This window comes from Macaca thibetana, chromosome 20 (genome assembly GCF_024542745.1).
Source record: "Macaca thibetana thibetana isolate TM-01 chromosome 20, ASM2454274v1, whole genome shotgun sequence".
Lineage (NCBI taxonomy): Eukaryota > Metazoa > Chordata > Mammalia > Primates > Cercopithecidae > Macaca > Macaca thibetana.
This window is the reverse complement of record NC_065597.1, coordinates 60,586,266-60,609,660: the sequence shown is the minus strand read 5'-3', so window position 1 is coordinate 60,609,660 and position 23,395 is coordinate 60,586,266. Positions and strand designations below refer to the sequence as shown.

The 23,395-nt window shown below is 47.1% G+C and overlaps 2 protein-coding genes across 2 annotated transcripts in view; one reads left to right on the top strand and one right to left on the bottom strand.

Moving 5' to 3' along the window:
- Positions 1-23,395, bottom strand: part of PDXDC1 (pyridoxal dependent decarboxylase domain containing 1) — a 471,229-nt gene that overhangs the window by 299,943 nt on the left and 147,891 nt on the right. The window lies entirely within an intron of this gene.
- The window catches only part of BMERB1 (bMERB domain containing 1), a 169,181-nt gene that overhangs the window by 141,822 nt on the left and 3,964 nt on the right, over positions 1-23,395 (top strand). Inside the window, exons 3-5 of the mRNA XM_050774115.1 lie at positions 7,333-7,406; positions 21,187-21,301; positions 23,107-23,189. Coding sequence (XP_050630072.1) covers positions 7,333-7,406; positions 21,187-21,301; positions 23,107-23,189 — 272 coding nt within the window. The remainder of the gene's footprint in view (positions 1-7,332; positions 7,407-21,186; positions 21,302-23,106; positions 23,190-23,395) is intronic.

Genomic DNA, 23,395 nt, shown 5'->3' with positions numbered 1-23,395 from the left:
TTAGGACCTGATGGTCCTCCTTTGGTGGGAGGTGTGTGGAGGAGGTAGAGAGAGAGAGAGAGAGAGAGAGAGATGAGGAATGAGGAAAACAGAGCTATCTCATAGGGACATTGATGAAGTCCTGCAGCGTGACTCCCGTGAGCAATTCTGTAGAATTCCACCTTGCTTGTCAATGTTTGTGGGCTTGGATCTCTTGGGAGGATCCAATCACATGCTAAGGGCAGCCTGGAGATGGACAGAGGGCCAGGGAAAAGGCCCCCAGGGCAAGCCCGCCACCCTTGGGTTACATGGAGGAAAAAGACAGCTGTGAAATACACCAGAACCCCCGGAGTAGAAGTGACCTCTGCTACATGTAGGTCAAGGTTTTGCATACGTTTAGCTTCCTTCTTTGTACTTGTTTGTATTTTCCAAAATTTCTACAATAATTAGGGATCCACTCTACAATCGGATAAAAATGCCATTTACAAACTTTTATTGGCCAGGCATAGTGGCTCATGCCCGTAATCCCAGCACTTTGGGAGGGTGAGGTGGGTGGATCACTTGAGCCCAGGAGTTTGAGACCAGCCTGGGCAACGTGGCAAAACCCCATCTCTACCAAAAATACAAAAAATTATCCGGGCGTAGTGGCGCCTCCCTGTAGTCCGAGCTACTCTGGAGGCTGAGGAGGGAGGATGGCTTGAGCCTAGGAGGCATAGACTGCAGTGAGCTGAGATTGTGCCACTGTACTCCAGCATGGGTGACAGAGCCAGACTCCATCTCAAAATAAAATAAAATAAATAAAACCTCTTACAAAGAAGAGTATAAGCACTGAAAGTTATTTTTAAAAAGGTTTTACATGTTAGCTCCATTCCTCAGAAATAGTGCTTCTTCTACATCATTTTCTCTTTTCCTTTTTCTCTGCTTCTTTTTTTGTTGTTGTTTTTTTTTTTTTTTTTTTTTTGAGATGGAGTCAGGCTGAAGTGCAGTGGCACAATCTCGGCTCACTGCAACTTCTGCCTCCCAGGTTCAAGTATTCTCCTGCCTCAGCCTCCTGAGTAGCTGGGATTACAGGCGCCCACTACCAACCACGCCCAGCTAATTTTTGTATTTTTAGTAGAGACGGGATTTCACCAAGTTGGCCAGGATGGTCTTGATCTCTTGATCAAGGCCTTGTGACCTGGCCGCCTCGGCCTCCCAAAGTACTGGGATTATAGGCATGTGAGCCACCGCACCTGGTCTTTTTTTTTTTTTTTAGATGAAGTCTCACTCTGTTGCCCAGGCTGGAGTGCAGTGGCATGATCTTGGCTCACTGCAACCTCTGCCTCCCGGGTTCAAGCAATTCTCCTGCCTCAGCCTCCTGAGAACTGGGGATTACAGGCGTGCACCACCACGCCCGGCTAGTTTTTATATTTTTAGTAGAGAAAGGGTTTCACCATGTTGGCCAGGTTGGTCTTGAACTCCTGACTTCAAGTGATCCTTCCACCTTGGCCTCCCAAAGTGCTGGGATTACAGGTGTGAGCCACTGCACCCAGCCATTCTCTGCTTCTTTCTCACAGCTAATGATAATAATAGTAAAGGCCAAGGGTGGTGCCTCATGCCTATAATCCCAGGGCTTTGGGAGGCTGAGGTGGGAGTATCGCTTAAGCCTAGGAGTTCAAGACCATCTTGGCCAATATAGCAAGATTCTGTCTCTACAAAAAATTTAAAAATTAGCTGAGTGTAGGGACATATGCCTGAAGTTCTAGCTACTTGGAAGGCTGAGGCAGGCAAATCCTTTGAGCCCTGGAGTTTGAAGCTGCAGGGAGCTATGATTGCGCTGCTGAACTCTAGCCTGGGTGATAGAGCCAGACCCTATCTCTAAACAACATAATAATAGTAGATAGCATTTATTTGGGCATTTGACTGTGTAGGTCCCAGGCACTGTGCTCAATGCTTGACGTGCATAATAATCCCAGCAAATAGTACTGCTATCATTCCTATTTAAAACATGATGGCCAGGTGCGATGGCTTACGCCTGTCATCCCAGCACTTTGGAAGGCTGAGGCGAGTGGATCACCTGCGGTCAGGAGTTCGAGACCAGTCTGACCAACATGGTGAAATCCCGTCCAAAAAATAAGTAAATAAATTAGCTGGGCCTGGTGGTGCATGCCTGTAATCTCAGCTACTTGGAAGGCTTAGGCAGGATAATCACTTGAACCTGGGAGGCAGAGGTTGCAATGAGCCAAGATTGCACCATTGCACTCCAGCCTGGGCAACAAGAGCAAAACTGTTGTTTCAAAAAATAAATAAATAAATAAATAAATAAGGCTGAGACGGGCAGATCACAAGGTCAGGAGATCGAGACCGTCCTGGCTAACATGGTGAAACCTGTCTCTACTAAAAATACAAAAAACTAGCCAGGCGAGGTGGCGGGCACCTGTAGTCCCAGCTACTCCTGAGGCTGAGGCAGGAGAATGGCGTAAATCCGGGAGGCGGAGCTTGCAGTGAGCTGAGATCCGGCCGCTGCACTCCAGCCTGAGTTTTTTTGAGACTCCGTCTCAAAAAAAAAAAAAAATAGATAAAGAAAGAAATAATTAAAAATGAGTTAGGTAAGTGAGGCAGAGAAGGAAGTCACTGCACCGTGGCCCCTTTGAGCCAGAGTTGTTTGGTGCCAAAACTCTGCCTCCTAATCACTACCTGTCTCTCCTTTTGCCTTTTCTCCATCTTCTCCTCTCTTACCTCTCAAAAATTATCAATAATTTGATAATTCTGTGGTTAGAATCCAAGATTCCTCAACTTCAGTGTGATTGACATGGTGGCTGGCTCGCTGTCTGTTGTGGGAGCTGTTCTGTGCACAGTAGGATGTTTAGCAGTGTCCCTGGTCTCTACGCACTAGATGCCAGTAGCAATCACACCCCTCCCCAACACACACTCAATTATAATAACCAAATATGTCTCCAGGCATTGCCAAATGTTCCTGGGGACCAAGATTGCCCTGATGTAGCCTGATCTCTGCAAAAGCATCCGGAGTCCCTCCAGTTGAACGATCACTGATAGAAACCCACAGGAACAGTCTGTGCCCTCCCGGCAAGTCCACACTCATTCGAGGCAGCTGTCACCTGCTAGGACATTCCAGAGCAGGGCTTGAAAAATGCTTGGCGTGCCTCTGGCAACAAGAGATGCAGGCTGAAGCAAGGCATTCCTGGCTCTTGTCCTGAAACAAGGATGCTGAGATTAGAATGGACAGCATGAGTTATTCTTGAGTGGCAAAAGGCAAGGGGTCCTGCTGTGGTTTGTATGTTTGTCTCCTCCAAATCTCATGTTGAAATTAGTCTGTTCTTGCATTTCTATAAAGAACTACCTGAGGCCGGGTGCGGTGGCTCACGCCTGTAATCCCAGCACTTTGGGAGGCTGAAGTGGGTGGATTGCTTGACCCAAGGAGTTGGCAACCAGCTTGGACAATATGGTGTAACTTTATCTCTATTTTAAGGAAAAAATTTTTTAAACTACCTGAGATCGGGTAATTTATACAGAAAAGAAGTTTAATTGACTTGCAGTTCCACTGGCTGTACAGGAAGCATGGCTGGGGAAGTCTCAGGAAACTTACAATCACGGTGGAAGGCGAAGGGGAAGCAGGGAAGTCTTACACGGCTGGAGGAGGAAGAGAGCAAAGCGGGAGGTGCCACACACACTTAAACAACCAGATCTCGTGAGAACTCACTATCACGAGAACAACAAGGGAGATATCCGTCCCCATGATCCAATCACCTTCCCCCAGGCCCCTCCTCCAACACTGGGGATTACGATTTGACATGAGATTTGGGCGGGGACACAGATCTAAACTCTATCATAGGGGCCAGTGGGAGGTGTTTGGGTCACGGGGGCGGATCTGCCATGAACAGATTAAGCTCTCCCTGGGAGGTGGGAGTGAGCAAGTTCTTGCTCTTTTAGATCCTTGACAGCTGGTTGTCAAAAAAAGCCTGGCACCTCCCGCTCTCTCTTGCTTCCCATCTTGCCCGGTGACCTCGCACACATGAGCTCCCTTTCACCTTCTATGAATGTAGCCAGCCTGAGGCCCACGCCAGATGTCCCATCTTCCAGCCAGCAGATTTGTGAGCCAAATAAACCTCTTGTCTTTGTAAAGTACTCAGCCACAGGCATTCCTTGATAGCAACACTCAACAGACTAAGACAGGGCCCCATGCTGGTCTACAGATGGCACTGCCAAAAGGAGTCAGCAGCCCCAGCCCTTGATGGAGACGCTGAGGAATGAGGCAGAAAGATCAGTGGACTCAGACTCTGAAAGGTCAATTTCTAGTTCTGGTCCTGCCCCTATGAGCTGTGTGTACTCAGTTGAGCCTCTTTACTTGTTTCCGCATGAGTAAATGAAAATATGATTTCTGTCCTCTGGCTTTTCCTAGGATAGTTGTCAGGAGCAAAGTAAGATATTGGCTCCAAGCTGACCCACTACATCCCTTACCTGCTTCAGTCTTCTTGGTAACATCTGAAATATTGTATTTGTGTTTAGCTTCTGTCTCTGCTAGCAAAATGTCATCTTCGTGAGGGCTTGGTCTTCTTTGCTGCTGCAAGCCTCAGAGATGACAACAGTGCCCAACACAGTAGATGTTCAATAAAGACGTGCAGGCTAGGTGCAGTGGCTCACGCCTGTAATCCCAGCACTTTGGAAAGCCAAGACGGGAGGATCACTTGAGGCCAAGAGTTCAAGACCGACCTGGTGAACAGCAAGACTCCATCTCTATGAAGTTTAAAAATTAAAAAAAGAATGAGCTGGGCATGGTGGCTGCACAGCTGTAGTGCCAGCTACTTCGGAGGCTGAGGTGGGAAGATCACTTGAGCCCAGGAGTTCAGGGCTGCAATGAGCTATGATTGTGCCTTGGGCGATAGAACAGGACCCTGTCTCAAAAAAAAACCCAAAACAACAAGAACAACAAAGACAAAGACATGCAGAGTGAATGTGAACCTATATATCACACGCTTTGAAGATACATCTCCACAGCTATGGAAATCTCAAGCCCTTTGTACACAGTGGTTCCACTTCTGAGAATGTAAACCCCAAATAATCCAGCATGGAGAAAAAGCCTTAGAGGAATTGATGTTCATCCTACAGTGGCCAAAATTGCTCAAACCTGAAAAGCCAGCCTTAGTAATCAAGAGGAGGGCGTAATTAGCACAATCCCGATGAATCTCATTTGTGAAATTGCAGACAGCCATTACAAATATTGTAATTGAAAGACGAGTTCATTTTTGTGGCACACACACAAAACCATAATGTGTAATGCAAAACTATAATGTGTAGTGTAAAACTGGGTTGCAAAAGCAACCCAAATACTGAGATGACAGGAGCCAGCACCCACTGTCCCCCCACCGCCACACTGTTGAGAATGTCATGCCCAGTCTCTCTGGAGGGCAATTTGGAAATTCCTACTACAATGTAAATGTTCATGTCACTAGACCCAGCAATTGCATTTCAGGAATCTATCCTAGAAATGTATTAGGAAACAACTCAGATGTCTATGAATAGGGGAATAGTTAAATAAATTATAGTTAAATAGATCACCGTATTATCAGTCGAGTGCAGTGGCTCATGCCTGTAATCCCAGCTACTCTGGAGGCTGAAGCCAGAGAATCACTTGAACCTGGGAGGCGGAGGTTGCGGTGAGCCAAGATCGCACCACTGCACTCCAGCCTTCGTGATACAGTGAGACTCTGTCTAAAAAAAATAAAATAAAGATAAATTTTAAAAATAAAAGACATCACTGTACATCAACATAATGGTGTACTATGCAGCTACTAAAAATGTGGAGATTTGCATATACCGATAAGGAAAGATGCTCAAGACTATTAAAGATTATTAAATTGAATGAAGCAAATTGCAAAAAAATTTTTGTACAATAACAGTGGTGTCATATATGATATTATAAGCATATGCATTTTTTTAAAATCTGGAGGAGTTTGGATGCAGTGGCTCATACCTATATCCCAGCATTTTGAGAGGCTGAGGTGGTAGGATTGCTTGAAGCCAGGAATCCAAGGCCAGCCTGGGCAACATAGCTAGGTCCCTGTCTCTACAAAAAAAAAAACTGTTTAGAAATTAGCCTGTAGTCCCAGCTGCTTGGCATGGGGCCGGGGTTGGGAGGGGTTGTGCAGAGGTGGAAGGACCCCTTGAGCCCAGGAGTTCAAGTTTGCAGTATGCTGTGATCATGCCACTATACTCCATCCTGGGCAACATAGTGACACTCTATCTCCAAAAATAAAAAAAAAAAAATTTAAACATTTGCAGAATAAAATAATGTTTTTGGTTTTTTTTTGTTTGTTTGTTTTTTGAGACGGAGCCTTGCTCTGTTCCCCAGGCTAGAGTGCAGTGGCGCGATCTTGGCTCACTGCAAGCTCCGCCTCCCGGGTTCACACCATTCTCCCGCCTCAGCCTCCCAAGTAGCTGGGACTACAGGCGCCCGCCACCACACCTGGCTAATTTTTTTTGTATTTTTAGTAGAGACGGGGTTTCGCCGTGTTAGCCAAGATGGTCTCGATCTCCTGACCACGTGATCTGCCGTCTCAGCCTCCCAAAGTGCTGGGATTACAGGCGTGAAAAAAACAATGTTTTTAAAAATCCAGAGGAATACATACTAAACTGTTGACAATGATTCTCTCTGAAGGACAGAGGGAGACTTTCCTCTATGTTGTCAATTTCTGTAATGTTTAAAAAATGTAAACATTAGCTGAAAAACAAAACTGAATATGCCACATGAACCCACTCATATAAGCAAACCAAAGCCAGGCACATGAAGGCTGGAAGGAGCTCTATCGAGGTGTTATTAACAGTGACTGATGGCCAGGCACGGTGGCTCATGCCTGTAATCTCAGCACTTTGGGAGGCAGAGGTGGGCAGATCACTTGAGGCCAGGAGTTCAAGACCAGCCTGGCCAACATGGTGAAACCCCGTTTCTACTAAAAATACTACTAAAAATACAAAAAAAAAAAAAAATTAGCTGGGCATGGTGGCAGGCACCTATAATCCCAGCTACTTGGGAGACTGAGGCAGGAGAATCGTTTGAACCTGGAAGGCAGAGGTTGCGGTGAGCCGAGATCATGCCACTGCATTCCAGCCTGGGCAACAGAGCGAGACTCTGTCTCAAACAAACAAACAAACAAAAAACAATGATTGATCATTTCCAGGTGGTGGGAAAATTGAGCAGTGTTTGGCTTTTTCCTTTTGAGGGAAAACCTCATGAGCATGTATGGCCTCTTCAAAAGATAACCCACCTTTATCAGCTTCTTTGTGTTAACCGGGTGATGCTCAGGGTGTGATGCTCTGCTGATGTAACCTGCTGTTGGTGGTGTCCTGTTTCCCCAGGATGGATGACATCCAGCTCTGCAAGGACATCATGGACTTGAAGCAGGAGCTGCAGAACTTGGTCGCCATCCCAGGTAACCATTTGCAACTTCACCCTGTGCTAAGCAGATGCTGGGGGGTCCCTGACCTGGCCCATCTGTCTGGAAGACAGTCTTGGGTCTGGAAGACAGTCTCATTCTTGCAATGCAGTGCTCCCTGACTGCATGTGTCAAACACGACTTCGAGTCAGGCAAACCTGGGTTCAAGTCCTAGTGAATTCTGGTCACCTTGTCCTTGGGCAAGTCACTGTACTTCTCTGAGACTCAATTTCTCCTCCTCTGAATATTGGGTAGTAATAGTAAGAGGACCTAATTCATTGAGTGTCAATATCATAAAGAGGCCGGACACGGTGGCTCACGCCTGTAATCCCAGCACTTTGGGAGGCTGAGGTGGGGGGCTCACTTAATGTCAGGAGTTTCAGGCCAGCCTGGCCAACACGGCAAAATCCCATCTCTACTAAAAATACAAAAATTAGCTGGGTGTGGTGGCGGGCACCTGTAAGCCCAGCTAGCCGGGAGGCTGAGGCTGGAGAATCACTTGAACTCGGGAGGCGGAGGTTGCAGTGAGCTGAGATTGTGCCACTGCACTCCAGCCTGGGCAATACAGCGAGACACTGTCTCAAAAAACATATAATTAAATTAAATTAAATATCATAAAAATTAATGAGATAATGCAAACTAAGTGCTTAGCTTGATGTTTGGCCTTGAGAGTCCAGTAAATATTAGCAATTATGACCATTATGATCCTACTTGGGAACAGATGAAGTGGGTACAAACTCGAACTTTGGAGTCACCCCAGATTTGGTAGTTATTAATGCCTGACTTATTTGGCGTCTTCTCCAAAGAATTTTCCCTTGCCCATCAGGCTGGGTCAGTTGCCCTCAGTAGGGCTTATCCTCATCAGAAGACTAGTCCCAGGCCGGGTGCGGTGGCTCATGCCTGTAATCCCAGCACTTTGGGAGGCCAAGGCGGGCAGATCACTTGAGGTCAGGAGTTTGAGAATAGCCTGACAAACATGGTGAAACCCCACCTCTACTGAAAATATGAAAATTAGCCAGGGGTGGTGGCAGGTGCCTGTAATTCCAGCTACTCAGGAGGTTGAGGTGGGAGAATTGCTTGAACCCAGGAGGTAGAGGTTGCAGTGAGGTGAGATCACACCACTGCACTCAGCCTGGGTGACAGAGCAAGACTCCAACTCAAAAAAGAAAGAAAGAAATACCTAAGTAATTTATAAAGAAAGTAAGTTTAGTTGGCTCACAGTTCTGCAGGCTGTACCAGAAGCACGATGCTGGTGTCTGCTCAGCTGCTGGAAGGCCTCAGGAAACTTATAATCATGGCTGAAGACAAGGGAGCAGACATGTCACGTGCCCAGAGCAGGAGCAAGAAAGTGAGGGGGGAGGTGCCACACAGTTTTAAATGACCAAATCTCATGAGAACTCACTCACTATCGCGAGGACAGTACCAAGGAGGATGGTGCTAAACCATCATGAGAAACCTCCATCATGATCCAATCACTTCTCATCAGGCCACGCCTCCAACACTGAGGATTACATTTCAATATGAGATTTGGGTGGAGACACACATCCAAACTATATCAGAAAGGGTGCTGCTGATTGTTTGGGGATGCAATCATAGGGGTGTGAAAATGGTTCTCAAGGGTGCTAAGTCCACTTCTGGGTGGCAGGTCCAGGTGGATCATCATTCATCAGAAATGCAAAACCTAAAAAGATATCTCAAAAGGCTGATCTTAGGTTCTGCAGTTGTGATGTTATCTGCAGGAGTAATTGGGGAAGTTGTGAATCTTGTGACCTCTGGAATAATGGCTGTAGTCATTTATGTCTACGCCTTAGCGGAATTAACCTCCTCCCATCCTTCTAACATGGGGGCCTTTTATTAGCTTTACAAAGGCAGTTTAGTTGGGGGGAAGGATTATAATCATTTAAACTATAAATTAAATGTCTTCCAAAGCCAGCGTGGCCTAAGCCTGGGAATGATTAAGGACAGTTTGAAGGTTAAAGGCAAGATGGGGGTTGGTTAGATCAGATCCCCTTCACTGTCCTAATTTTCTCACTGTTATCATTTTTGCAAAGGCATTTTCAAACAGGCCAGATAAGCACCCACCATTGCCCTTGACTTGAATGTTTTTGCCATCCTGTCAGTTCAATAAGTATGTCCCAAGAGGCCGTTCTGCAGGAAGCCCTGAACCTAGGTGCCGGACATGCAGTGATGAACAGAGAACGGTTCTCCACTCTCAAGGAGCCCCCAAGTTAGTAGAAAGAGACCGGGCCCAGCACACAGTGGGTGCCCATAAGTGGCAGTTATTCCTGAGCTACAAGTGCAGCATGAAGAGCCTTAAAGCAGCGTTTCCCAACCTTCAACTATTGACATTTGGGGTTGCCAAATGTTAATATCTTCCTTTGGGGTTGATCATTTTTTGTTGGGTGTACAGGGCTCTGTGTTGTGTCTTGTGGGATGTTGAGTTTCATCCCTGGCCTCTACCCACTGCAGGCCATTAGCACAACCTACCTGCCCACTACCCCGCTTTGGTGATGTTACCAGAAAGCGATCCTGATCCAGACCCCAAAGTTCTTGGACCAAGAGCAAGAAAGAATTTAGGGTGAGTCCGAAAGTGAAAGCAAGTTTATTAAGAAAGCAAAGGAATAAAAGAATGGCCACTTCATAGGCAGAGTGGCAGCTTGGGCTGCTTGATTGATTATACTATAGTTATTTATTATATGCTAAACAAGGGGTGGATGATTCATGAGTTCTCTGGGAAAGGGGTGGGCAAGTCCCAGAACTGAGGGCTCCTCCCCTTTTTAGACCATATACGGTAACTTCCTGACGTTGCCATGGGTAAACTGTCATGGCGCTGGTGGGAGTGACTTTTTGCATGCTAATACATTATAATTAGCCTGTAATGAGTAGTGAGGACAACCAGAGGTCACTTTCATGGCTATCTTGGTTTTGGTGGGATTTGGCAGGCTTCTCTACTGATGCTGTTTTGTCAGGAAGGTCTTTGTGACCTGTATCTTGTGCCGGCCTCCTATCTCATCCTGTGACTTAGAATGCCTAACTTGCTGGGCATGCAGCCCAGTAGGTCTCAGCCTCATTTTACCCAGCCCCTATTCAAGATGGAGTCGCTCTAGTTCAAACCCTTCTGACAGTGACAACCAAAAATGTCTAAAGATGTACAAATGTTGCTCAATGTACCCCAAGTTAGCTCAGGGGGGCGTGCAACATTGCCCTGTGAAAGGAAAATAAAGTCCCAGGACCCCAAATTCACTATACCAAAAGGAAAGGTTAAGCTTGGGAACTATGAGTCATACAAAAACCTGCCTTTTTTTTTTTGAGACAGAGTCTCGCTCTGTCGCCCGGGCTGGAATACAGTGGCGCGATCTCTGCTCACTGCAAACTCTGCCTCCTGAGTTCATGCCATTCTCCTGCCTCAGCCTCCCGAGTAGCTGGGAGCCTGTAGGCGCCCGCCACCACGCCCGGCTAATTTTTTGTATTTTTACTAGAGATGGGGTTTCATCGTGTTAGCCAGGACGGTCTCGATATCCTGACCTCGTGATCTGCCCGCCTCGGCCTCCCAAAGTGCTGGGATTACAGACGTGAGCCACCGCGCCCAGCCAAAACTGCCTTTCTTTTTTCCTAAACAGATAGCTGCAAGATAGAAGGCCACCTATCTTCCCCGGGGCCTCCCTCACCCTGTCAATGTAAATTAACAGCCTATCCTCACAGGTAGGGGACAAAGACAAGACTAGAAATCATCGTCCCTCGCCCACCCGGACTCCGCGTTTCCTTTATCCTATGTAAAATGCAGATTCACTGAGGGCCAGAGAATGCAATCCTCCGCTTCCTGCCCTCTCTTTCCCCTTTAAATATTGAAGTCCTTAAGATCCTCTGCAGGAAAAAGCACACGCCAGGGATTCTACTGCTGCCTGTGTCTCTTTTTCCCAGGCGCCTCCTTGACTTTGGGAAAATAAACTTTCAGATTGATTGAGACCTGCTCAGACACTTTCACATAAGAACTACTATTTTAGTCATTAGGGTGCAGCAATCTGGGTTTTAATTCGGCCTTAGCAGGTGGGTGAACTTCGTGAAAGTTCACGACTTAATTTCTCTAAGTCTTGAATTCCTTGTTTGAACAATGAGGCCAATACTACTACCCCCGCATGGTTGTTGTGAATATCCCATAAATAACAAAGGCAAGGTGTAGGAGTGTTCGACACAGTCGTGTTGTAAAGGTAGTGTGCACCATGACAGTAGAACTGAATCCTCTAGCTTTCATGAGCATTACTAGGTGCCCAGAACTGTGCAGGCCCTAAGACTAAATGAGTGAATAAACTCTCCTAATTGAAAGAGAGTGACAGCTAGTGGGTATGGGGTTTCTTTTGGGGGTGATTAAAATGTTCTAAAATGGATTTGGTGATGGTTGCACAACTCTGCAAATACACTTGGAACAGATGAACTGCATGATATGTGAATCATATTGCAATAAAGCTGTTCCCAAAAGAAAGTTAAATGTCAAACGTAAAACAACAAAGGAATGAGAGAAAAGTACCAAAGTCTATTCACCACCCACTAGAAACCCCAATGCAATTGATCTGGCATTGTTGGCTTTGGACTCTGGCATTGTAATAGAACTCAACTAGTGACATGGTTTGGCTGTGTCCCCATCCAAATCTTATCTTGAATTGTAGCTCCCATGATCCCTATGTGTTGTGGGAGGGACCTGGTGGGCAATGACTGAATCATGGGGGTGGTTCCCCCATATTGTTCTCCTGGTAGTAAGTCTCACGAGATCTGACGGTTTTATAAGGGGTTTCCCCTTTCACTTGGTTCTCATTTTCTCTTTGCCTGCTGCCATGTAAGATGTGCTTTTTGCTCTTCTGCCATGATTGTGAGGCCTTCCCAGCCACGTGGAACTGTGAGTCCATTAAACCTCTTTTTCTTTATAAATTACTGAGTCTCGGGTATGTTTTTATCAGCAGCGTGAAAATGGACTAATACAACTAGGGTCTACTTACCTGGCACAGTAACACCAGCTATCTCCCCAGATGTTTTGCAGTGGTGAAAAGGAAGAAGTTTATTTGCAAGGCTCCAAGCAAGGAGGACTGGGCAGCTAATGCTCCAAGCCTGACCTCCTCAATGGCTTATAGGTAATGTAACTGTCCAGCAGTTCACCTTGCCCTCTGCCTAGACAAAGCCGATTTATCAAGACTGGGGAATTACAATAAAGTAATTCATGCAGAGCCGGCTGTGAGGGAGACTGGAGTTTTCTTATTACTCAAATCATTCTCCCTGAGCATTCCAGGATCAGAGTTTTTAAAGATGATTGAGTGGATGGCGGTGGGGGGGCAGTGAGTATGGAGTGCTGATTGGTTGGGTCGGAGATGAAATCATAGGGAGCCGAAGCTGTCCTCTTGCACTGAGTCAGTTCCTGGGTGGGGGCCACAAGATCGAATGAGCTAGTTCATCAATCTGGGTGGTGCCTGCTGACCTGTCAAGGGCAGGGTCTGCAAAATATCTCAAGTGCTGATGTTAGGTTTTACAATAGTGGTGTTATCTTCAGGAGTAATTTGGGGAGGGTCAGCATCTTGTAGCCTCCAGCTGCATGACTCCTAAACCATAATTTCTAATCTTGCGGTTAATTTGTTAAGTCCATTTTCACACTGCCGTAAAGAACTGCCCGAGACTGGGTATAAAGGAAAGAGGTTTCATTGACTCACAGTTCGGCATGGCTGAGGAAGCCTCAGGAAACTTACAATCAGAGTGGAAAGTGAAGGAGAAGCAAGGCACTTTCTTCACAAGGTGGCAGGAAGGAGAATGAACACAGGAGGAACTACCCAACCCTTATAAAACCATCAGATCTCATGGGAACTCACTCACTATCACGAGAACAGCATCGGGAAACTGCCCATGTGATTCAATCATCTCCACCTGGTCTCTCCTTTGACACGTGGGGACTATGGGGATTATAATTCAAGATGAGTTTTGGGTGGGGACACAAAGCCTAACCATATCACCTACAAATGCAGTCTAGTTCCCAGGCAAGAATGGAGTTTGTTTTGGGAAAGGGCTGTTATCGTCTTTGTTTTAAATGATAAACTAAGTTCCTCCCAAAGTTAGTTCAGCCTATGCCCGGGAATGAACGAGGACAGCTTGGAGGTTAGAAGCAAGATGGAGTTGATTAGGTCAGATCTCTTTCACTGTCTCTGTTATAATTTTTCAATGGCGATTTCAGTGGGTTTTTTTGTTTTTGTTTTTGTTTTTTTGAGATGGAGTCTCGCTCTGTTGCTCAGGCTGGAGTGCAGTGGAGGGATCTCGGCTCACTGCAAGCTCCGCCTCCCGGGTTCACGCCATTCTCCTGCCTCAGCCTCCCGAGTAGCTGGGACTACAGGCGCCCGCCACCACGCCTGGCTAATGTTTTGTATTTTTCAGTAGAGACAGGGTTTCACAGTGTTAGCCAGGATGGTCTCGATCTCCTGACCTTGTGATCCTCCCGCCTCGGCCTCCCAAAGTGCTGGGATGACAGGCGTGAGCCACAGCGCCCGGCTTAGTGGGGGTTTTTAAAGGCAGAGATAAATTTCAGTCAAGCAGAAGTTACAGGCAAAATTGTAAAGCAATACATTGAGATTACACATTGATTTTGGCCTAAAGGGGCTACATACATTGAAGCGGGGGCTCACAGGTCGTAGGTAGATTGAAAGATTTTCTAATTTGCAATTGGTTAAGGAAGAGAAGCTTTGTTTAAAATCGGGAGTCAAGGCCAGGCGCAGTGGCTCACGCATGTAATCCCAGCACCTTGGGAGGCCGAGATGGACAGACGGCTTGAGGCCAAGAGTTTGAGACCAGCCTGGCCAACATGGCGAGACCCCAGTCTCTACTAAAATTACAAAAATTAGCCGGGCTTGGTGGTGCCTGCGTGTACTTCCAGCTACTCGGGAGGCTGAGGCAGGAGAATTACTTGAATTAGGGAGAGGGAGGTTGCAGTGAGCCAAGACTGTGCCACTGCACTCCAGCCTGGGTGACAGAGCAAGACTCTGCCTCAAATAAATAAATAAATAATAAAAATAGTAAAAATCGGGGATCAGCAGAAAATAATGGCAACCCTGGCCCGTGGATGTGACTCCCTCCAGGCCTCTCTGGAAGACATTTAGAACAAGGAAAGATGGTCAGAATTCAGTCCTTAGTCTTCCCTTATCTGACGTCTATATGCCAGCGGATCCATTTGGTAGGGCCCTGGGTTTCTGAAAAACAATTCAGACACATATGTTAAGATGTTTATCTTTAGTTTCTATAGAGAACAAAACATCTCCAGATTCTAACTTCCTTGGCTATTGTTTTAGGCTACTATCACCTTCTTGCTGATAAGTTGCTTATTGACTTTTCAAGGCTAGCTAGGTGCCTAGAATTTCCTTTGAGGGGACTCAAGATTTTCCTTTATTTCCATGCTTGGGGTTAGGGGGCTCCCACAGGCCCCAAAAGGGAGTCCCTGTATTACTGGGGGGTGTCCGGGTTCTTGGTGTTTTGAACAAAGAATTGGACAAAATGCACAAAAAAAAAGCGAGGAAAGAATGAAACAACAAAAACAGAGATTTATTGAAAATGAAAGTACATTCCACAGGGTGGGAGTGTGCCTGAGCATAGGGGCTCCAGAGCCGCATTACAGAATTTTCTGAGGTTTAAATACCCTCTAGAGGTTTTCCATTGGTTACTTGGCATACACCCAATGTAAGTGAAGTAGTGGCTCACAATTAGTCTGATTGGTTGCAGAAAGCTTTTGCAGTAGCTTTCTGTAACCGGAGATACTTTCAATTTTTCATCTGCCACACAGAAAAGGAGGGGGGTTTGCAAAGGCAGTAGCCTCCAGTCCTTTCATTACTTAGGTGTGGAAAATTGGGGTTTTTCTTTTGATTTAGTTCTAAGAAGCTGGCCCTGGGTTCCCTGCCTCCAGACTATTCTCCTGCCTCACCCGCTCCCTCTCAGCATTAGTAATTTTTTTTTTTTTTTTGAGACAGAGTCTTGCTCCGTCACCCAGGCTGGAGGGCAGTGATAAGATCTCGGCTCACTGCAAATTCCACCTCCTGGGTTCAAGTGATTCTACTGCCTCAACCTCCTGAGTAGCTGGGACTACAAGTGTGCACCACCACCATGCCTGGCTAATTTTTTTTTTTTTTTTTTTTTGAGAGGGAGTCTTGCTCTGTCACCCAGGCTGGAGTGCAGTGGCGCAATCTCGGCTCACTGCAAGCTGCGCCTCCCGGGTTCACGCCATTCTCCTGCCTCAGCCTCCCGAGTAGCTGGGACTACAGGCGCCCGCCACCATGCCCGCTATTTATCTTTTTATTTTTGTATTTTTAGTAGAGACAGGGTTTCACCGTGTTAGCCAGGATAGTCTCGCTCTCCTGACCTCGTGATCCGCCTGCCTCGGCCTCCCATAGTGCTGGGATTATAGGTGTGAGCCACTGGGCCTGGCCTCATGCCTGGCTAATTTTTGTATTTTTAGTAGAGACAGTGTTTCGCCATGTTGACTAGGCTGGTCTTGAACTCCTGAGCTCAGGTGATCTGCCCACCTCACCCTCCCAAAGTGCTGGGATTACAGGCATGAGCCACCGCGCCCGTTGAGCATTAGTAATTTTTAAAGCTTAGCACTTGATTGTGATGAGCAGTGAGGGTTAGGAACCACCAGGCCTGTTCCACTCTCTCATTTCACAGCTCTCCAAGGAATTGGCTGGTTGAAAGGTACAGAAGCCCATCCAAGTTTATGTAAGCACAAAACAGGCAATTACTGGAAGGAGAGTGGAGTTTCCTGAAGCCCTAGGGCACTGCATTCATTTCCTAGAGCTGCCTAACAAATTGGTGCAAACTGGATGGCTTAAACAACAGAAATGTGTTCTGTCTCGGTTCTGGATGTATGCTCTTTCAGTTCTGGAGGCCAGACATCCAAAATCGAGGTGTCAACAGGGCCATGATCCCTCCTAAGGTTCTAGAGGAGACTCCTTTGCCTCTTCCTAGCTTCTGGTAGTGTTAGTGAAGCAGCGTCGTTGACTGGGGTAAATACCCAAGTTTCGTCGTCTCTCTCCAAGAAGATTAAGGACACGGACACACACGAGGAGTTAGTTTAGGAGTAGAGGTTTAATAGACAAAAGAAAGAGAAAGGAGAACAGCTTTCTCTGTCTCTCCAGTGAGGCCCCTGAATGGGAATTCCGGCCTGTGGCGGAGTGCACCAAATTTTATAGACAAGCTTGAGGAGGTGGTGTCTGATTTACCTAGGGCCCACAGATTGGCTGGAGCAGGTGTGATATTTACATAGCACGTGGGGAAGGCTGGCCACCCCACCCTAATCTTACTATACAAATGGACTTTCCACTTGGGCGGCTCCACATTGTCTCCTTACTGTACACGTGCCTGGCAAAGAGAAGGGAGCATGGAGCCGCCATTTTGAATGTACCTAGACCAGGTAGCCTTTTCGTATGGGCACAGCCGCCAGCATTCACCCGTATAAGCTTCCAGCTCCGTTGACTTATGTTTACAGCTCAATTTTACCGGCTGCTCCTTGCTAGAAAAAAAAAAATGATTTGGGGGCTGCTTTTCATTAAAAGGAAAACCTTACCAAGGACTTCCTTACCCTATCTGCCTAAATAATTTCTTCTTAACTCCTGTATCATTAGCAGTAGCAAATCCATACAAGTCTGAAGCAACTTGATTCTTGCCTCCTCGGAGGAAATAATTCCACCAGCAGGCATAAGGCAGAGTGAGAGACCGAGGCAAGTTTTAGAGAAGGAGCAAAAGTTTATTAACACGTCTTAGAGCAAGAATGCAAGGCAGTAAAGTACACTTGGAAGATGGCCAAGTGGGTGATGTGAGAGCTCCAAGTGCACCGCTTGACCTTTGATTTGGGGTTTTATATGTTGGCATGTTACAGGGTTTTATGTCTCTCCTCCCTTCATTTTTCCTCAGGGCAGGTCGTGCGCATGCGCAGTGGCCTGCCAGCATTTGGGAGAGGCCGCGTGCACGGTGTATTTACAGAAGTCATGCACCTGATCATTTGAGATGCTTTTCCCTTACCAGTTGAGTGTTCCTAGAGGAAGGTCATATACCAGTTAGACTCCGCCATTTTGCCTCTTCGTGTGCGTGCTTGAGCCCAATCACGCAACTCCTGAGATCTCATCGGGAAGCTGCTCATCACTTCAGGTGTTTTCTCTCTGTTGGGAGATGGCGTTTCCCTGGCACCAGCTGCAACCAATTATTATTTTAGCGAGACAGTTTTAACAACTGCCTGACTTCACCTGATAGTTGCCTGACATTCCTTGGGGGGAATCCCCTCTCCTTTCTTGCTCATGGTTGCCTGGCTACCTACTCTTAACAGTAGCACACACAATCCTTGGCATTGCTTGGCTTGTAGTTGCACCACTTCAATCTCTGCCTCCATCTTCACATGACCATGTGTGTGTCTGTATGTCCTCTCCTCTCCTTTTTTTTTTTTCTCTAAAAGATGGGGTCTAGCTGTGTTGCCCAGGCTGGTCTAGAACTCCCAGTCTTAAGTGATCCTCCTGCCTCAGCCTCCGAAGTAGCTGCGATTACAGGTGCAGGCCACCATGCTTGGGTCTCTTTCCTTTTCTTATAAGGAAACAAGTCACTGGATTTAGGGTCCATGCTAATAAGTATGACCTCATTTTAGCTTAACTATTATAATTACATGTGCAAAGCAACTTCCAAATTACTTTGGAAATAGAATATTTCCGAATAGAAGAGACATACATGGGTGAAAACTATTTCCAAATAGGGCACACACGAACTTTGGGGGTGCCGTAGTCCCTGTGGCTTACTCTAGACTGGGGGCTTGTAAACAACATTTATTACTCACAGTTCTGGAGGCTGGAAGTGCAAGATCAAGGTGTTGGCAGATGCAGTGCCTGGTCTGTTCCTTATAGATGGTACCTTCTCACTGTATCTTTGTGTGGTGGAAGGGGCAAACAAGCTCCCTTGGGCCTCTTTTATAAGGGCATTAATTCTATTCATGAGGGTTCTACCCTCATAATCTACTCACTTCCCAAAGGCCTCATTTCTTAATACTATGACCATAGAAGTTAGGATTTCAGCAGGTGGCACCTGTGGGCAAGTGAGAGATGTTGAGAAAGGTATGTAGCACACACTCAGTCAGCAGCATTGGCCAATGACTTGGAGACTTGGGCTAGTCATAGGTCTGTGAGCTGTCGCAGCCCACTCGTGTGAGTAGGTGGTTTCTCCTGGGAGTTGCTGCAGCTGAGGCTGGGGAATGCCTCTACTGGCGAGTGACAGAAGACGTGGATGAATGGCTTGGAGACAGAGGTTTGCAGGTGCTGGGGGCCCAGCTAGTTGTTGGGTGATTCCGGCTAAGATCTAGAGAGCAGTGGGGGGCACTTGGGAATGTCAGAGTGCTGTCAATGGTTATTTGGAAAGTAAAGTCACACCACGAGCTCCTAAGAGATCCTGAGCGAGCAGGGGTCCCTGTGAGTCCATGGGTGTTGATGCGTGCTTGGAGAGGGCAGGGAGCAGCTCTGTGGTGCTGATGAGTGATTTGGGGAATCAGATCCAACCCACAAGACTTACCACGGCAGGGCCAATGACACCACCATCTAATGCAGCGATGGCTGGGAATGGGGAGCAGCTGGCAAGCCCATTGCCCTTCTTCGTGCAGTGGTGGCATCCTGGTTAATGAGAGAAGCCAACTTTCTCTGCTATCCAAATATTATGTTCTCCTTACCCCTGGTTCTCCTTCCAGAGCCAGAAGAAATTATCAACATCAGTCCTGGGCAAGCAGACAAGCTGCCCCACATTTTTTATTCTGAAGAGATTTGAGCAGAAGGAGCCCAAGTGGGTTTAAGTTTTTGCCTCCTAATTCTCTCAAACCTCATCTTCAGCCCTCTCTCTCTCTCTCTCTCTCTTTTTTTTTTTTCCTCTTTGGCATCCTAACACTTGGTGTTTGGGACAGGGTTAATGTCGTTGGCATGGATGATTTTCTTCTGGTAAATTGGTTTACCCTCACCAAAGGAAAAAAAAACTAGTTCCCTCCCAGCACCCCTATCTGAGCCTCTTCTCACGCCCTGCCTTTGCAGAAGCCCCTGGCTTTGTTGTGACCATCTACTGAAGGCTCTCAGCCAAGGCCAAGCATGCCACTAAGCCATTTATTGACATTACTGCATTTCAAAATTGTATTTTATTTATACATCCAGGGTACATATGCAGGATGTGCAGGTTTATTACACAGGTCAACGTGGGCCATGGTGGCTTGCTGCACCTATCAGCCCAACACACTGGTATTAAGCCCAGCATGCATTAGCTATTTTTCCTAATGCTCTCTCTTCTCAAGCTCACCCCGCAATTTTTTTTTTTTTTTTTTTTTTTTTTTTGAGACGGAGTCTCACTCTGTCGCCCAGGCTGGAGTGCAGTGGCGCCATCTCGGCTCACTGCAAGCTCCACCTCCCGGGTTTATGCCATTCTCCTGCCTCAGCCTCCCGAGTAGCTGGGACTACAGGCGCCTGCCACCTTGCCCGGCTAGTTTTTTGTATTTTTTAGTAGAGATGGGGTTTCACCGTGTTAGCCAAGATGATCTCGATCTCCTGACCTCGTGATCCGCCCGTCTCGGCCTCCCAAAGTGCTGGGATTACAGGCTTGAGCCACCGCATCCAGCCTTTTTTTTTTTTTTTTTAAAGAGGGTCTTTCTCTGTTACCCAGGCTGGAGTGCAGCGGCACAATCATAACTCACTGCAACCTTGATCTCCTGGGCTCAAGAGATCCTGCCACCTCAGCCTCCCAAGTAGCTGAGACTACAGGAACACTCCATCACACACGGCTAATTTACAAAGAAAGTTTTTTGTAGACATAGAAGGGTCTCACTATGTTGCCCAGGCTGGTCTTGAACTCCTGGCCTCAAGTGATCCTCCTGCATTGGCCTCCCAAAGTGCTGGGATTACAGGCGGCAAGCACTATGCCCGGCCCAGTACTCCCATTTTAAGCCTCACTGTGTATTTCACAGATGAGAAAACTGAGACTTGAAGAGGTCAAGTTGCTTCTCCAAGTTCATCCAGAGGGTGGAAGGGCAGAGTCAGGACTCCAATCCTGGCCGCTCAGCTCAAGTGTTTTTTTGTTTTGTTTTGTTTTGTTTTTTTTGAGACAGAGTCTGGCTCTATTGCCCAGGCTGGAGTGCAGTGGCGCAATCTCAGCTCACTGCAAGCTCTGCCTCCCGGGTTCATGCCATTCTCCTGCCTCAGCCTCCCGAGTAGCTGGGACTGCAGGCGTCCACCACCACACTCAGCTAATTTTTGTATTTTTGGTAGAGTCCACCAGGGGTTTCAGCGTGTTAGCCAGGATGGTCTCGATCTTCTGACTTTGTGATCCGCCTGCCTCTCAGCCTCCCACCACAGTGTTGGAATTACAGGTGTGAGCCACCGTGCCCGGCCAGCTCAAGTGCTTTTAGTAGCCACCCTCTCATCTGTCTATCTGTAGTTTGTTTGTTTTTTTTTTTTGAAACGAAGTCTCATTCTGTTGCCCATGCTGGGGTGCAGTGGCTCAATCTCAGTTCACTGCAACCTCCACCTCCCAGGTTCAAGCAATTCTCCTGCCTCCTGAGGTGGTGGCTGACAGCCTCCCGAGTAGCTGGGATTACGGCTGTGCGCCACAACGCCTGGCTAATTTTTGTATTTTTGGTAGAGATGGGGTTGTTTCACCATGTTGACCAGGCTGGTCTCAAACTCCTGACCTCAAGTGATCCGCCCACCTCGGCCTCCCAAAATGCTCATCTGTCTCCTTGTTGATGTCTTCTTCTTTCCAGAAAAAGAAAAAACCAAACTGCAGAAGCAGAGAGAGGATGAGCTAATCCAGAAGATTCACAAACTGGTGCAGAAGAGAGACTTCCTGGTGGATGATGCGGAGGTCGAGCGGTTAAGGTGAGTGCACTATGGGTAGCGGAAGAATGGGCTGCAGGACAGCGACCTTCTGCTTCCTTCCAGAACCCATCTTCTGCTCCTGGGACTCACAGCCTTGCCTAACAGGCATGGCCTTGGCCCACAGTCTCTGGACGCTGAATCCCAAGGAACCCCAGCCTTTTGGCTTGAGAACTCATTTCATATTCAAGAGAATTTCAAATCTGTGCCTCTTGAAGGAATGTTGTTCCAGGAAGTGACCAGGGAGGAGTCACATCCCATAATACATGACAGAGCTTCCTACACATCCTGCCACTCATCAAGGCAATGTCTCGAAACTTCTGCTGTCAGTTTCTACAGAAACTCTGCCACCTGAACTGACTTGCTCCCCACCCCTGCCCTCCCAGCCTCCCAGCTTTGTTCTCCCCCTTTCCCTTCCCCTTAGTGGCACCAATGCCCTTTTCTAAGTGTCAGGGTCTTCTCTTTGCATCTGCCACCTTGACCTGGACAACCACAGCCCTGGAACTGCAGTGTAATATGTTGTAAATGTAGAAAATGTGGAAAGCTGTACATGTTGGTTCTTGATTTTTGTTTTCTTGCACCAGAGCAACAATTTTAGGGCCTTCCACAAGGAAAGAGGCCCTTCCAACCCAGAGGGCAACTTGCTGTTTATTCTCTGTGTCCTCAGAGACCTTTCTTCAAGGCCCCTGGGACTAGCAATTCCACTGCCCTTCTTCATGCTGCAGTGGACTTCTGGTTAATGAGATAAACCAACTTTCCTTCCTATCCAAATATTATATTCTATGGCTGGATGCAGTGGCTGACGCCCGTAATCCCAGCACTTTGGAGGCCAAGGTGGGTGGATCGCCTGAGGTCAGGAGTTCAAGACCAGCCTGGGCAACATGATGAAACCCCGTCTCTACTAAAAATACAAAAATTAGCCGGGTATGGTGGTGCATGCCTATAATCCCAGCTACTTGGGAGGCTGAGGCAGGAGAATCATTTGAACCTGGGAGGCAGAAGTTGCAGTGAGCCAAGATTGCATCAATGCACTCTAGCCTGGGTGACAGAGTGAGATTCCATCTCAAAAACAAAACAAAACAAAAACACAAAAAAACTACAACAACAAATATTATATTCTCCTTACCTCCAGTTCTGCTTCCAGATCTAGAAGAAATTATCAATGCCCCCAGACAAGCTGCCCCAACATAGTGAGACCCGCCCCCTGCCCATCTCTACCATTTTTTAAAATTAGCTGGGAGTGGTGGAGTGTTCCTGTAGTCTCAGCTACTTGGGAGGCTTAGGTGGGAGGATCTCTTGAGGCTAGGAGTTCAAGGCGTCTGTGAGTTATGATTGTGCCATTGCACTCCAGCCTGGGTGGCAAAGAAAGACCCTGTGTCTTCAAGGCAGTTCAGCAAGTCTGCACCACCTACTTAGTGATCCTTGGAAGAGCTAGGGTGACTTGCTTTCTGAGACCTGCCTCAGACTTTGTGGAAGCACAGGTGAATAGGGTGGCTTCAAAATACAAGGTCAGGAGAGGTGCTGCCTCACTCACTGATCCCCCAGCAGGGTCCTGTAACGTCCCTGCCTCTGACCTGGGATCTCTTACCTACCTCTGGGTAAGCATTTACTCCATCATTGATATGTCTCTGGTTCAGAGCAGGTTCATCAGATACAACATACACATACTGTACACACATAACACACAACAACATACATGCACCATCCACAAAGCCTGTTTCTTAATTTAGTGGTTTATTTCATTGGTTCCTTGATGCTTTCCTTGCTTGCTATATATCTTGTTTTCTTTTACCCATCTACTTTCACAGGGAGCAAGAAGAAGACAAGGAAATGGCTGATTTCCTGAGAATCAAGTTAAAACCTCTAGACAAAGTAACCAAATCTCCAGCCAGTGAGTATATTCATTATTCATTCCCCTCCCCTACAAAAGAGAAAAGGATCTTTCAGGCCAGGCCCACAGTGGATCACGCCTGTAATCCAGGCACTTTGGGAGGCTGAGGTGGGTGGATCACTTGAGGTCAGGAGTTCGAGACCAACCTGGCCAACATGGTGAAACTCCACCTCTACTAAAAATACAAAAATTAGCTCGGCATGGTG